The sequence below is a fragment of the Prionailurus viverrinus genome, chromosome A1, assembly GCF_022837055.1.
Source record: "Prionailurus viverrinus isolate Anna chromosome A1, UM_Priviv_1.0, whole genome shotgun sequence".
NCBI lineage: Eukaryota > Metazoa > Chordata > Mammalia > Carnivora > Felidae > Prionailurus > Prionailurus viverrinus.
This window is the reverse complement of record NC_062561.1, coordinates 143,688,701-143,704,478: the sequence shown is the minus strand read 5'-3', so window position 1 is coordinate 143,704,478 and position 15,778 is coordinate 143,688,701. Positions and strand designations below refer to the sequence as shown.

Here is a 15,778-nt window from a genome sequence, read left to right as displayed (position 1 = left end):
CATTTGATGCTTCATCCTTAATATATGTCCCATTAATTTGTTGAATATTAATGTCAAGCCCACTTTACTATCATATCACAGCTTCTAATATTCTATTTTTCTTCTCCATTTTATTTGGCCATGTATTCAACTAATATCTCATGTTTGCCAGCTCTGTACAAGGTCTCTTTGCTAGGCACTGGGCTACAGCTAAAAACAAGGCAGTGAGGTCCGGCCAGAGGTGTGTGACTGCTTGGGGTGCTGTTCTGCCAGTACAGTAGAGGGGCTGTGGTCTGAACTGAGGGAGCAGCAGCAGGGACTGAGAGATAGGAGATAAAATTATTTAGACTTGATGATTGATTGCATTAGGTCTTGAGGAAGAGAAAAAAAGCAAACGATGGCTAACTTTCTAACTTGACCCCTGGTTGGATGCTGGGGCCATGGGGACAGAGAATCAGGAAAACTATGAGTTTCATTTTTGAAAGGTTGGGTTTGAAGTGTTAAGTTGATATCTTTGGGACATCCAGAGGGAGAAAACCAGATGGAGACAGAGGACCTGTAAGGTATAAAGTAACTGAGGGTTTAGGTAATCACCAATAGTATCCGTGTGCAGGCATGTGTATGTAGGAGTGTTTCTCGTGTACATTACTTGAATATCTTCTTTAGAGGAATGCTTATTCATATACTTTGCCCATTAAAAAAATTATTTGTCTTTCTACTGTTGAGTTGTAGGAGTTCTTTATATGTTCTAGACATAAGACCTTTATCAGATACATGATTTGCAATTTTTTCCTTTCATTCTGTGGGCTGTCTTTTCACTTTTTTAATGGTGTCCATTGAAGCATGAAGGTTTTTAATTTTGATGAAGTCCAGAATGCATATTTTTTCTTTTTTTTAGCATGTAGTTCATATATAAGAAACCATTTTCCAGTCCAAATTCATAAAGATTCATACCTATATTTTCTTCTAAGAGTTTATAGTTTTAATTCTTTCATTTAAATCTTTGATCAATTTTGAGTTAATTTTTGTATATGATGTGAGGTAGGGGTCCAACTTCATTCTTTTGTGCATAGCCAGTTGTCCCAGCACTGTTTGTTGAAAAGACTGTTCTTTGCTCATTGAATTATGTTGGCTTCTGTGATATCTTTTTTCTGATACCACTTCTGATACCCACATTCAATTTTTCAATTTTCTAATTCTCTGACACCAACTGGGTGTCCAACAATTCAATTGAATTCTGATCTTAACTTCCAGAGTTAGTGGTTAAGGACTCAGTCCCACAAAACTGCCTCCATTTCAGATACCAGTTGCAACTCCAGGGATCACCTATACTTCTGACTGGCTGTAACTTTGAGAGTTCCTACAACCCCCTTTTCAGGCTTGACAGTTCACTACGATGGCTCACAGAAATCAGGAAAACACTTCCTTTTACCCATTTATTATAAAGTATACAACTGAGGAACAGCCAAATGGAAGAGATGCACAGGGTGAGGTGTGAGGGGGAGGAGTGTGGCACAGAGTTTTCATGCCCTCTTTGACACACCACCTTCCTAGCACATCAGTGCGTTCAGAACCTGAAAGCTCTTTGAAGTCTGTCATTGAGCTTTGAAGGGGTTTTTATGGAGGTTTAATTACATAGGCATAATTGATGAAATCATCGACTATTGATGATTCAACTTCTTGAACCAGCCCCTATTTAAGCCCCCAGGTATCACTCACTCCACTTTGAGTCATCTCATTAGCACACAAAGACTATAAATTCCAGAGGTTTTAGGAGCTCTGTGCCAAAAATCAGGGACAAAGACCAAATATTTATTTTTTATTATACCACAACATCCTTGACAAAAGTCATTTCACCATATGTGTATGGGTTTATTTCTGGACTTCCAATTCTGCCATTACCACATTTTTTTTTTTTAGCGTTTATTTTGAAAGAGAGAGAGTACTTGCATGCATGTGAGTGGGGGAGGGGCAGAGAGAGAGAGAGAGAGAGAGAGAGAGAGAGGGAGGGACAGAATCCCAAGCAGGCTCTGCACTGTCAGCACAGAGCCCCACACAGGGCTCTATCTCACGAACCATGAGATCACCACCTGAGCTGAAATCAAGGGTCAGATGCTTAACTGACTAAGCCACCAGGCACCCCCACACTGTTTAGATTACTATAGGTTTGTAGTAAGTTCTGAAATTGGGAAGTGTGAACTTTTGCTCTTTTTCAAGATTGTTTTGGCTACTTTGGGTCCCTTAAATTTTCATGCAATTTTTAGGACCAGTTTGTCAATTTCTGCAAAGAAGCCACCTAGGGTTTTGATAGGTATTGCATTAAATCTGTAGATCAATTTGGAGAGTATTGTTATAACAGTATTAAGTCCAATTCATGGACATGGGATGTCTTTCCATTTATTTAGATCTTTTATTTATTTATTTATTTTTAAATTTTTTAAAGTTTTTATTTATTTTGAGAGACAGAGCAGGAGCAGGGGAGGAATAGAGAGAGTGAGACACAATCTGAAGCAGGCTCCAGGCTCTGAGCTGTCAGCACAGAGCCCAGTGCAGCGCTCAGACTCACTAACCATGAAATCATGACCTGAGCTGAAGTCAATGCTCAACTGACTGAGCCACCCAGGCTCAGTCTTTTAAAATTTCTTTCAGCAATGATTTGTAGTTTTTAGAGTACAAGTTTGCACTTCTTTTGCTAAATGCATTCCTAGGTCTTTATTATTTTTGATTCTGCAGTTGGCTGAATCATAGAATTATTGATTTAGTCAATGAAAATATGTGGATCATTGACCACAAGCCATGCTCTGAACAAGCAGACAGTATCCCTGGCCTTATTATATTTATATTTTAATGGAGCATCTGTTACTACTTGCCAAGGAAATTAGGAAGTTGATTTCTTTAGAACACCAGTTACTTATTACCTAGAAATTGTATGTACTTGCATGGGGCTAATGTTGCATTCCTGCTCTGATTGTTCTGGGTAATTTTCCCAGGTTGTAGATGTTGGGAGATGGATAGGGAAGATGACAGGTAGGGGGCAGGCAAAGTGCCTCACACTCTGACAGATTTGGTCTGAACAAAGGACTTGTTGCTATCTTGCTAAGATATTTCTTATGTAAAATGGAATGCTTACATTGGCTGCCCCTGCTGGCTTGCATCAGTGATCCATTCCCTGGTTCTGGAGGCTAGTGGTTTCCATACCTGGCTGAGCAGGAGAATCACATGCCCATGTTAAAAAAGAATCTCAACCTTGTGATTAGTCACTTATGTATGCTTCATCCTCCTTTACATCGTATCTGTGTAATTCCTATTTGTCAGGAGAACCCATGAAGTTGTGTTGAATTGGAAAACTATAAGCAAATGGATTCCCAGACACTACTTCTATAGGTTCTGAATCAGTGGTCTGGGGAGAGGCCCAGGGATCTGCATTTCAATGTTGTCTGTTATTCTGATACAACCGTCCAGAGAACGTGGGGAACTTGCAACCTGTGTACATATATGCCAGTGCTCATTTACCTTACTCACAGATCACCCTCAGTCAAAACTCTTTTACTTTTGTTTTGTCACAATTCTAACAAAAGGTTTTTTGCTTCTAGGTGACACCATGTCAACCAGCATGTTTAATGGATTGTATTGAATTGAATCTAGTTTTCTTGGCTTAGAGCACATTATAAACAGGAAACTTAAGGAGGGGAGAGTGCTGTAAGATATAACATCTGACAGTTTAACGGAGTTATCCTGAAAAGCAGACACAAACACTCAAAAAGCATAGTCACTAGGCCATTTAGAAGCGGGTTCTACAGATTAATGTTAGCGACAGAAGAACCTAACTCTCCTTTCCTTATTAAGTTCCCTTCTACTTCCATGCCACACAAATTACTTGGTATGAAAATCTTATCAACTGGGCATAGGCATACTCTGTTACTAGTTATATAGGGGCCTAACAGCAAGCATGCATTGCTGGTCTACTATGTGCTTTCAATGTCATGCCAATGTTCTCCACTAGAACCATAAAGGAAGTGTGCATGAAAGAAGACTAAAGCTCAGGGTGGTCACACAACTTGCCCATGGTTACACAGCTAGTACTGGCAGGAGTGAAATCATACCCAGAGCTCTCTTACTGTATGCTTGCTTTTAACTACTAAGCCAGGGGCTCTCAATGCATGTTTCATAACACTCAGTAGTGTGGCATTTGACACATAGCTTGTTAATGGTTAGAGAGCTGAAGTTTGTAAAGTAAACACTTTTTGAAAACAAATTATCCTTGATTCAGGATTCTCCCCAATTGACAGCACTCAGCCCCATTTGTTAGCTCATATACACTACTGAAAGGGAAAGAACATAATGGCATAGCAGTGAGGCCACAGGAAACCAAGCACAGTCCTGGCTATTCCCAAGAGCCTGTCAAGGATGTGAATGCTGTCTGTCATGTGTGCCTTGGATGAAAATTGGGAACTGTTGAAGAGGTAAAGTTCAGTAAGAGAGAGTGTATGCTGAAGCCAGTTGATGGAGTCTGTATCCTGACCTTTATTGCAGTGTGACCTTATTTAATCGCTAAGTGGGGACTGGCTTTCCCAGTGGTAAAATAAAATTGCTAAAGAATAAATCATCTGGTACATGTTAGGTGGAAACAATGCCTGGCAAATAGCAAGCACTCAATAAATGTCAATAAAACTTTACACAATTTCAAGTCTTATCAACAGTATCTCTAGATCTCAAAAATGACAGCTTTTGTATATCATACATTGGGCCTGGTTAAGTGAATTTTAAGCATACATTCAATAATTTCTCTTGCTTTCTTGAAACTTAGTGAGATTGTTTGTGGGTGATTTGGATGACCAATGTCTTTTTTTTTTTTTTTAACTATTCGGAGAAGTATATAAATTGTCGCCTTTTTATTCTACTTGAGAAATATCCTCGTAACAAATTTAGTCATTCATTTTTGTTAAATGGCAAAACTGGTATCTTGTGGGAAAATAGTTAACATTTAAAGTCTTTGCTCAGGTGCTCCCAAGCTCTTAGAACCGTGAGTCTGGCTGTTAACTTGTGGTCATTCAGGATACTGGAATTTCTTGCATTTTGAGGTCTGCTCATGTAGCTCCGTTTCTTGGTCATCCCCCACATGACTTTCTGCTCATCTCATTCCTCAGAAGCTTGTCTTGACTTAAACGACAGATAAACCTATAGGAAAGTCCTTCACTAGGCAAAAGGGAGTGGTTAGTACTGCACATGGCCAGTGTTAAACTGTGAATCCTTCATCTGATAGCAACTGATTTGCCACAGTGATGTTCTTGGTTTTAAAGCATCATCATATAGAAATGGACAATAAGACTACCCTCATCACCAAGTGACCCATTAGTTGCAAAATACAGGGGACAGTGTTCCTTTTCTCTCCTCCCCACAAGCCCCTGGGTGAGTGCCTCTTCCTCTGAATGCTTCTAAGATAAAGATTCAAGGTCCTTGCACAGAAGTCATCGCCTAAGGGGACCTGAACTAAGTTGAGTCTGAGAAGAGATGTGTCACTGGGCAGTGTACGGTTTCTCCTGCAAGGTTCCCATCAGTCAGGATAATTCTAGATCAGAAGGGCTGCTAAGATAACCACATCTTCCTCTTTTCTTCCTTTCCTCCATTTTCCTAAAGTGAGCATCTTTTCTAGCTAAGAGTTGTAGGCTATTTTGCAGGTATGCGTCTCTTGAAACTGTGGAAACAAACTAGCTATCAAGTCAGGTACATTTAATTTGGATGCCCAAACATGTATTTTTCCCGAGGAAAAAAACTATAGTATAAGCATTATGTTGACTGTCTGCTCTGAAGATCACAGAACACTCCAACTTGGAGGCCCTGTAGAAGAGTTGGACATGTTTCATTATTGGAAAACAACATGTGTTCATAACAGGGTGTTTATCTCTGTATTTGAAAGATACGGCATAATCCACGCCGGTGGGGTAGGGAAATATCTCAGTGACTGGATCCTGCATGGAGAACCTCCTTTTGATCTGATAGAATTGGATCCTAATCGCTATGGCAAATGGGCAACAACTCAGTACACTGAGGCCAAAGCAAGAGAGTCATATGGATTCAACAATATAGGTAAAGTGCAAATTTACTATTGTCTGTAAAGTGTGTACAGAATTGACCTGCAGCGCCTCTGATTTTAGATCTTTGTTATTCTATGCTTTGTGGTGGGAGTACTTAGGGATTCTAATAAGCATTATGCCTCTAAGACACAAGAAGGAATCTTACATGAGTTTGTATATTTAATGTGTGGAGTGCTTCCGTGATTTCAAGTTTTTAAACTTTTTTTAACGTTTGTTTATTTTTGAGACAGAGAGAGAGAGAGAGAGACAGACAGACAGACAGACGGACAGACAGACAGAGCATGAGCTGAGGAAGGACAGAGAAAGAGGGAGACCCAGAATCTGAACGAGGCTCCGGGCTCTGAGCTGTCAGCACAAGGCTCGAACTCACAGACTACAAAATCATGACCCGAGCTGAAGTCGGATGCTTAACTGACTGAGCCACACAGGCGCCCCAAGTGATTTTAAGTTGCTTTTTTCTCCCCCCAAGTGATTTTAAGTTTCAAATTTACTTTTACTTTATCCTTGGATAGCTATATGAATGACAGTCTGGCTTTTTTTACATAATTTTTAAAAATTGAAGTATATATTATGTTAGTTTTAGGTGTACAACATAGTGATTTGACTTTTTTTTAAATTAATTTATTTATTTTGAGAGAGAGAGATTGAGAGAGAGAGAGAGAGAGAGAGAGAGAGAAAGAGCACATGTGGTTGCCTGTGGGAGCAGGGGAAGAAGAGACAGAGGAAAGAGAGAATCCCAAGCAGGCTCCCTGATGCCAGTGCAGAGCCTCACGAGAGCAGCTGGATCCCATGAACCCTGAGATCATGACTGAGCCAAGATCAAGAGTCTGACGCTTAACTGACGGAGCCACCCAGGCGCCCTGTGATTTGACATTTGGGAACATTGTGAAATGTTCACCCCAAGAAAGCTAGTTACCATCTTTTACATAAATTTCATACATATATGTGCTTCTGGATGTTAAGAACTATGTTTTCTACTTTCTGAATCCCTTTGAAGTTTTTTACAGTTTTGGTTATATGGTACTTAGGTACTAGTTTTCCTTTTTCAGTTGGTTATCCTAAAGAAGAGCGATTTGCCGGGAGACCAACTCAGCGAGTCAGTGGGCTTTATAAAATCCTGGAGTCTAAGTGTTCCATGGGGTTCCATGCAGGCTGGGAGCAGCCACACTGGTTCTACAAACCAGGCCAGGATACTCGGTATAGGTAAGTGAATGGCATGACCTGCCTGGGGCTCTGAATGTAGAACGCGATTTTGGAAGTTGAATCGAGGGACGTCGGAGAAGCGCTGCCCCTGCGCCCGCAAAGAAGTCACTCCACCCTTTCCAAAGAGCATTGAGCCTTTTCCTACAAAAATGATTTTCTGGCAATGGAGGCATTAGTCTATCCCACGTGACATTGGCTCACATCTCTAGGACCCATGTGGCCTCCAGAGTCCTACAGCCAGCTCAGGTGAAGCCTCCACTTGGCATTTTCCAGGAGCTCAGGGGAACCTTCCCCATCCCCTCTTGATCCCCACATGGCTTCAGGTGGCTCCTAAAGATGTGTCCTGCTTTAGGATGCCTGGTCGAATCACATTGTATGGAAATAGTCTAGAAATATGGATTTTCTATTTATCAAAGATAGTTCACAGCAACTGCTTTCTAGGGTGTGTGCACTGAGTCATGCAAAATATATGTACCATTGATAAATTAGGGGAAAGGATCATTTACTTAGCATGTTAGGTTAAGCTAAAGCATAAAGCATGTCACTGAAACAATCCTCTGAATTCTTCTAGTGTTGTTACCATTGTTATACTTGGATTTTGAGCCATTGTTGTCATTTGGGGTTAATAATGCTTATATATTTTTTTCTCATGAGAATCCATAAACCAAGAGAAAACAAATAGCAAATCCAGAAATTGTTACCTCTTTTTTTTTTTTTTTTTTTTTTTGGACTTGTCATTTTGCTTACTAAACAGGTTTTGATGTCTACTTTAAGACCAGATCTAAATGGTACAAAGTATAGTAGAGGCCCAGTTGTTGATTAATGAATTTGGGCTCAGTAGAAAGTCTAGATTATCTGGGGGCAAAATACTGGTTTGGTTTTTCCTAAACGACTTGGATAAATGCCAAATCTGTTCTTCACCTTTGCTCTTTGGATCTGACCTGTTCCTTCCATTATTTGAATAATTAAACAACTGAAAACTCATTTATCAGACAGAATTCTGCTCTGCAGTTAAAATACCACATTAGAAGTTGACTTTGCCAAGTGGGAAGAACCGTGAATGAGTCAGTAGACTTTTGTTCCAGGCCAAGCTCTGGCATTTACTAAGACAAAGGCCCTGGAAGTCACCTTGTACCTTTTCTCTAAAAAAATGCAGATGTTGGACCAGGTTCTTGCTTGTAACAACATGAACATCACTTGGGAGACTGTTAGAATGCAGGATATAGGTCTCCACCCCAGACCTGCTACATTAGAACCTGCATTTTAACATTTGTAAGTGATGTACAGTTGCATGAGTGTTTGAGAAGCACTGGACAAGATAGCTCTACCCCGTTCTATTCTGACTTAATTAGGTCCAGAAAATGGGTATTTTTTTAAATGCTCCCCAGGTGATTCTAATATTCAACCAAGATTGAAAACCTCAGGGCTGGTAGACTTCTATGCTTTCCTCCAGATCTGAAAGCCCACATGTCCTATCTTAATTTCTAGTTAATTAATACTTCGTTCACTACAAAATGGGTCAAAGGAATAGAAGAGTAATTTTAAAAAATCAGCTTCTACCATATATGTATCATTCAGAGAACAGAATTTTAGATGTTACTTCTTTTCCCAAATAGGATTTTCTAGATCAATAGGGTTTATTAAAATAAAATACTCTGTAATTTTCTGAAAATGAATGACAGTTGTTTTACCACAAACATTGTGTTTTAGGCCAAGTTTTCGCCGCACAAACTGGTTTGAGCCTGTGGGATCTGAGTATAAACAGGTTATGCAAAGCGTAGGGGTTATTGACCTGTCACCATTTGGCAAGTTTAACATCAAAGGCCAAGACTCTGTTAGATTGTTGGACCATCTCTTTGCAAATGTCATTCCAAAGGTAAATAACCTTATATGGGTACAAGGTTCAGGATTCCTGCCTGCTTAATTCTCCATCCTCTCATTTTTAAATTTCCTAAAATGTTTCTATTCTTTATTTTTGAGGGGAGGGGGGAACAGAGAGAGAGGGGACAAAGTTTCTGAAGTGGGCTCTGCACTGATAGCAGAGAGCACAGTGCAGGGCTTGAACTCACAAACTGTGAGATCATGACCTGAGTGGAAGTTGAATGCTTAACTGAGCCACCCAGGGAACCCTCATTCTTAAATTTTATTTATTTATTTATTTATTTATTTATTTATTTATTTATCTATCTATTTATTTATTTTAAAGTTTATTTTATTTTGAGAGTTTGTGTGTGCGAGTGAGTGAGGGAGGGGCAGAGAATCCCAAGCAGGTTCCATGCTGTCAGCCCGGAGCCTGATGTGGAGCTCAGACTCACCAACCCTGAGATCGTGACCTGAATTGAAATCAAGAGTTGGGTGCTTATCTGACTGAGCCATCTAGGCACCCCATCTATCCTCTCATTTAAAACAAAAACAAAAAAACAAAAACAAAAAAACCCAGTATGTTATTTTAGTCCACCTAATGGTTTCTGTATGAATGCTATAGCTCTTCAACAGACCATGAATAAATATTCTAGCTGATTTTCTAATTACAATTGTCATCCAAGGACTCTATGACTTTGCTAAATCCTGTCAATAGAGAACTGCAAAATTGACTGAAGTGTAATTTTGATGACAAATAATTATAATTACCCAAAATTAATCTTGGGTTTAGGTTTAAAGATAGTTCACACGATTGATATAAATGATAAGATTCAGATACGTTTCACTGACACTTGTTTATTTCCATGTTGTGCTAAAAGGATATGTAAGATTTTAATTTTATATTGAGGTAATTTTAAATTCTTTTGTGTAGGTGGGTTTTACAAATATAAGTCACATGTTGACACCAAAAGGTCGAGTGTATGCTGAATTGACTGTTTCTCACCAAACTCCTGGGGAATTTCTACTAATAACTGGTTCTGGATCCGAGCTTCATGATCTTAGGTAAGTGCACAGCTAATAAGAAAATTTTATATGAATTATATATTGATCTAAACTTTCACTGAGCTTTTCTTTTGCCAATAGTTGAAAGTACAACTTAAATTCTCAAACCGTATTCTTTCCAATAAACTTCGTGTCTTTTATAGGAAATTATTTGGAGTGAGGGACCCTGTCCCCACTCCTCCAAAAGGTAATTCATCCATAGGGTTTACTGGTTCTAATATTAACTCCTGATTATTAGGCATTATCAATGTGTCAGAACTCTTTTTAGACATTATCTCAGTTAATCCTCTTAATAGACATATCTTCAAGGTATATATTATTCCCATTTTCATGTGAGGAAACTGAAGTTTGGGTTAAAGTAACTTGCTTAAGCCAGTCCTTTTGATTCTGATGCCCACATTCAGTGCACTTCAGTGAGCTGCCTCCCTGGGTTATCTTCCTCCTTTGCCGTGCCTTGTGCCCTCTGGCCCACTGCTAGATCTAAGTCTTTGAGCTGCCAAGTCAATCCTTCACATGAATCTTTAGTCTGTGATTTAGTCTACTATAAAATCTGTAGTTTTTAGCATTCCAAAAATATTTGGAACATTAATGTTTAATAAATGTCTTGCTCTGAGATCCTCGCTCTGGCTGTAAAACGATACCAATGATATCCACCAATCCAAGATGTATCTTAGTAGCTAGCTTTGTGTAAATCCAGATGATCATTTCATGTAGCTCCAGGGACTACTCAATAAACTATAAACAAACCCTAAGACTGGGTTCCAATAACTCATCAAGACTTAGAAATTGAAACCAGTCTTTAGAGTTTCTATCGTTTCCTTGTGATTGCCAAAGCAGTTAGGTGTCTGGTGGCAGGCACATTATTAACCTTTAGCAGCACAAATGTGCCTCCATGTATAGGTATTAGAGAAAATTTGGGTTTAAATTAATTTTTGAAGATTGAATCATTAGTTTAAATGCAATAGGGCTGTCACTCTTTAAAAGAATTATATGGCAGAGCTTATTCAAATTGAAGGATCCTTCTGTACTGTGAAAAATTACCCCCAAAATTTATGAGTGGGTGGTTTAAAGAGAATCACTTGACATCTCTGGGACTCAGTTTCCTCAGCTTAATAAATTAGGTTATTATATGAAATGACACTCTGGGGACTTTCTGGTAGTTCTAGACACAGAGCATGTCTTCAGAGAAATAATATGTTACCAACATGTGTTATTCAAGCAAGACTTAACACAATGTTTATGACTCAAATGCAGATGGATTGAAGAAGAGGCAGTCAATGGTGGATATGATGTTGAAATTAAAAACATAACCGATGAGCTTGGAGTTCTTGGGATTGCAGGGCCCCAAGCAAGAAAGGTTCTTCAGAAACTGACCTCTGAAGATCTTAGTGATGATGTTTTCAAGTTTCTTCAGACCAAGTCTTTAAAGGTTTCAAACATTCCTGTCACTGCTATTAGGATATCTTATACTGGTAAGAATTGGAAAACGATTCTCTAAAATTTAAGAGAAAGTCTCTGAAATTCAAAAGAAGCTGCCAGAAATGAACCTGTGCACATGCATGTGCATGTGCATGCTCACATACACACTGACTTTTGTCAGTATAACTTTGGAGGAAGATTTCTCCTGTCCAACTCTTACAGTCTATTCACTCCTATGCTGGGAGAGTCATTTCCCAGATTTCCAGTTGTTCCAATCTCATAGCTACCTGCTACTGGGAAGGATGGATAAAAAAGTTGGAGGAGGATAGCTGTTAGAATAGTTGGAAGGGTTGACAGAGTATTCAGGTCAGCTGACTATCTAGGAACATTCAAGGTGGTCTCCCATAGATAGAATCTCTCCTAGAGACCATCTTAAATGTATCAGGCACCTGTCTTAAGGCATTACCACTAAGGCTCTTTAAGTGCATTAAGGAAGTCTTCATGTAGCAGCTTCTAGACTTTCATTCTAGACTCTGAGTGCACTAGGGAATTCTTCATATAGCACCTAATCGTGCACATAGTAGGTATTTGAAATAGAGATGAATTAATGTTCTTCAGTTGCCCATTGGTGCTGTAGGCTCACTTCCAACTTCCTCTAGACCTCCGTGCTCTTTCATAGAAAGGGTATTTGGTGCCCAGGCGTTCGTTCAATTACATGTTACTCATGTTCTGGTGGTGTCCTTGAGAAACACATCACCATCAGCCCTCAACATTGGGGAACAAGGAGAACGCATAAAGTATGAAGGCTATTGCTCTTCTCTGGGCTTCTGCTGTACACTTTCTCCCTCCTTCTTTCACCTGACCTTGGCAAAATGGTAACCAGAATAAAGCATAAGCAGAATAAAAAATAAACAAGACTATTTGGGTTGGGTTTCATTTCATTTGGTTTTAACCCACAGCTCTAACGATGAATAATATGACCAAATGGGGAAGAATATGGGGGAGCATTAGAGATAATGGTTATCCCACAAAAAAGACCATATGAATAATTGTCAGTTGCCTATATTTTTAAGACTTGTGATTTGGAAGCAAGGAGTTGGGGGTTGAGATTTCTAAACGTTGAACCCTTTGTAATGACAAACTAAGCCATACTAATATGTAATTACTCACATAACATTATGAAGCTGAGGCAGGAGTCCAGATAAATTCCTATATTAACATCTTTCTGTGTCATGAGGAAAGGTGTCCCAGTTACCACCGTCTGGGAGATAGGATGGGGCATGAATGCATCTGTGATATGGCAGGCTCCTTTGTGGGGAAAGGGGTGGGTATGGTAGTTGCAGCTTTTTTGTGAACTGGTCTTTTAAAGCTCAGCAATGTCTGTATTGCATACGTGGAATCTCCATTTATTTTTGTTTCAGCTGATGCGCATTAGACCTGGTGATCACTGTTCTTACCCTAGTGTGGTACTTGTGGGTTTGTTTCAGGTGAGCTGGGTTGGGAGCTGTACCACAGACGAGAAGATTCTGTAGCCCTTTATGACATTATCATGAATGCAGGCCAGGAGGAGGGAATTGACAATTTCGGAACATACGCCATGAATGCCTTAAGACTGGAGAAAGCTTTCAGAGCCTGGGGGTCAGAGGTTTGAAATGCCAGCAACTTCATTAAAATTTCATTTACTGTATCTGATTTTTGTATGAGGGCTAATTTTAATTGCATTAACGTTGGCTCTGACTATACGAGAAACTATGTGTTATTAGATAACCCTATTTAATTAAGTGAAGATGTTTTTCTCCTCCATTTCTCAGTTGAAAGTTCAGTGGAATTATGGCACACTGTTTATTCTGCTTTAATTCCTCCTGCGTTTCAGAGAGCCCTGGACATCCATCTCTGTGTGGAGCTGTGTCTGCTTTAGTGGAGCCTGCTGACCCTACAGTATTTGAGGAGCACTTTTCAGATTCTTCCTCTTACTCTGTCTGTCGTGTTGCCCATCCCCATTTTCTTCTTATCGTGTAGCTTTTGGGGGAAATAGCAAGAAAAAGTGTCTTTCTGAGGAGCAGGGTTGGTGGTCTAGGATGTGTTGGTCCAGCCTACTTGCACCATTGATAACAGGAACTAAGGGTTTCTGACCAAGTTACACACCATTTTCATATGCATGATTTATTTTACCTTATCAACTCTTCCTGAAGACGGTATTATTGGTGGGTGCCTGGGTGGCTCAGTCGGTTAAGCGTCCCACCTCAGCTCAGGTCATGATCTCCCAGTTGGTGGGTTTGAGCCCCAAGTCAGGCTCTGAGCTGACAGCTCAGAGCCTGGAGCATGCTTCGGATTCTGTATCTCCTTCTCTCTCTGTTCCTCCCCTGCTCATGCTCTGTCTCTCTCTCTCTCTCTCTCTCTCAAAAATAAATAAAGATTAAAAAAAAAAAAAAACTAAAAAAAAAAAAAAGATGGTATTATTGGTGATTTCTGGGCAAGGAGTTCGGAGTTGGAGGCTATCTAAATCATCCCAATTCTATATATAATCACACTAAGAAACAGTAAATAACTTGGTCCAGATAACACGAACGTGCCCAAACTATAGTTTAAACTGTGTTCTGTTTTATCTCCAGTGACAGGCTATCTGTGGATACCTAATTTTTTTCATATTCCTACTTGTTTCCTTAGAAGTTGGTTCCTTGAGGTTTGAGGCCTGAGCAGTGACATAAAGGATAGTAGTAACAGATATACTTCAGGGTGGGGTTTCTTGGGTTTGAATTTATCCTCCATCACTTATTAGCTATATGGACTTAACCTTCCAGAGCCTCTGTTTACTATTCTAAAAAATGAAGATAATCTTTATCCTACGGAGTTACTGTAGATATTAGATAAAGTGCCTAGCATGTGATAGAATGAATTTAATTGGAGGGAAAAGTGGGTTTGAAAGCGGGGGCCCTTGGGACATTTAGACTGTGAGCAGAAACGTGGGAGAAACAAGGTGGAGAGGCAGTGCCCTGGAGTCACTGAAAGAACAAGGGCTCTGGGGCAAGTTACCGGGTTTTATTTTGCAGGGGAGGCGCTCTCTAGGGGGATTCTCAGCCTTAACCTGGGGCCTTCGATGAGGCCGCTGCAGGGAGAGAAATAGAGGACAGCTCTGTCCCCAAACTCCTCAGGGAATGAACCGCTGATGCAGCCTTTGGGAGTTAGCCATTTCTCCACTCTCCTGCGTTTCATTTTCTCGAGGTTGCTCCCCTGAGCCCTCCCCTCCCTTGGCGTTTCTTCCTCCCACATCCCTCTGATTTCCCAGCAGTGCCAGCACGCCCTCTAGTGGCGTTACAGCAATCTTCTGTGCTGTGTTTTATTTTCTTCCTGGAGAAAATCTGAAAATACAGTAGATAAAAAAATCAGTTTACAGTTGCTCAGATTGATTAGGAAACGTGAGACCAAATTTTAGAGCATATAAAACAAGTTTATATTACTCATATAATTTATATGAGTTCTGTGTTGTCTTTTAAAAAGTTTGGCTACTTTTTATGGAGTTTAGACCAGTTCTCTTAGCACAAAAGGGAACAGTAATAACAAAACAAAAACTATCAACTGCAGGTCTAGTCTCAAATAGAGGCTTTAGCTTAAAGTATATTGTAATTACTCAACCTTATATGAAAAGATTTGAGACGCGATCTCCGGTTTCCTTTTCTCTTTCCTGAACTCTGTCGAAGCCAATTTCCTACCATCTGCTTTCTCGTCTACTTGTCCTGATTTCTGGCCAATTGTAAGATAAGTAAATTACTTAATAATTTTTCAAACCTAACTATGTAAAATTATTATATAAAAACACAGTAAAGTCTTATTTCAGGGAGGAATAGCATGTTATTTTATCCCTCTAATATTTATTATCAGTAAAAGAGGGCACCTGGGTGGCTCAGTCGCTTAACCCGCGGACTTCAGCTCAGGTCATGATCTCGCGGTCCGTGAGTTCGAGCCCCGCGTCAGGCTCTGTGCTGACTGCTCAGAGCCTGGAGCCTGTTTCAGATTCTGTGTCTTCCTCTCTCTGTGACCCTCCCCCATTCATGCTCTGTCTCTCTCTGTCTCAAAAATAAATAAACGTTAAAAAAAAATTATTATCAGTAAAAGAGCCATGGAAACAAACTGAATTTTAGTGTCTAATATGCTATTCA

General features: G+C 39.8%; 1 protein-coding gene across 2 annotated transcripts in view; it reads left to right on the top strand.

Annotated features, from left to right (window-relative positions):
* Nucleotides 1-15,778, top strand: part of DMGDH (dimethylglycine dehydrogenase) — a 68,822-nt gene that overhangs the window by 26,060 nt on the left and 26,984 nt on the right. Inside the window, exons 8-13 of one of the 2 annotated variants that reach the window (XM_047869771.1) lie at nucleotides 5,897-6,066; nucleotides 7,124-7,277; nucleotides 8,988-9,153; nucleotides 10,072-10,202; nucleotides 11,457-11,674; nucleotides 13,109-13,266. In XM_047869771.1, coding sequence (XP_047725727.1) covers nucleotides 5,897-6,066; nucleotides 7,124-7,277; nucleotides 8,988-9,153; nucleotides 10,072-10,202; nucleotides 11,457-11,674; nucleotides 13,109-13,266 — 997 coding nt within the window. Of the gene's footprint in view, nucleotides 1-5,872; nucleotides 6,067-7,123; nucleotides 7,278-8,987; nucleotides 9,154-10,071; nucleotides 10,203-11,456; nucleotides 11,675-13,108; nucleotides 13,267-15,778 lie in introns of both variants that reach the window. The other variant, XM_047869761.1, reaches the window with a different exon arrangement.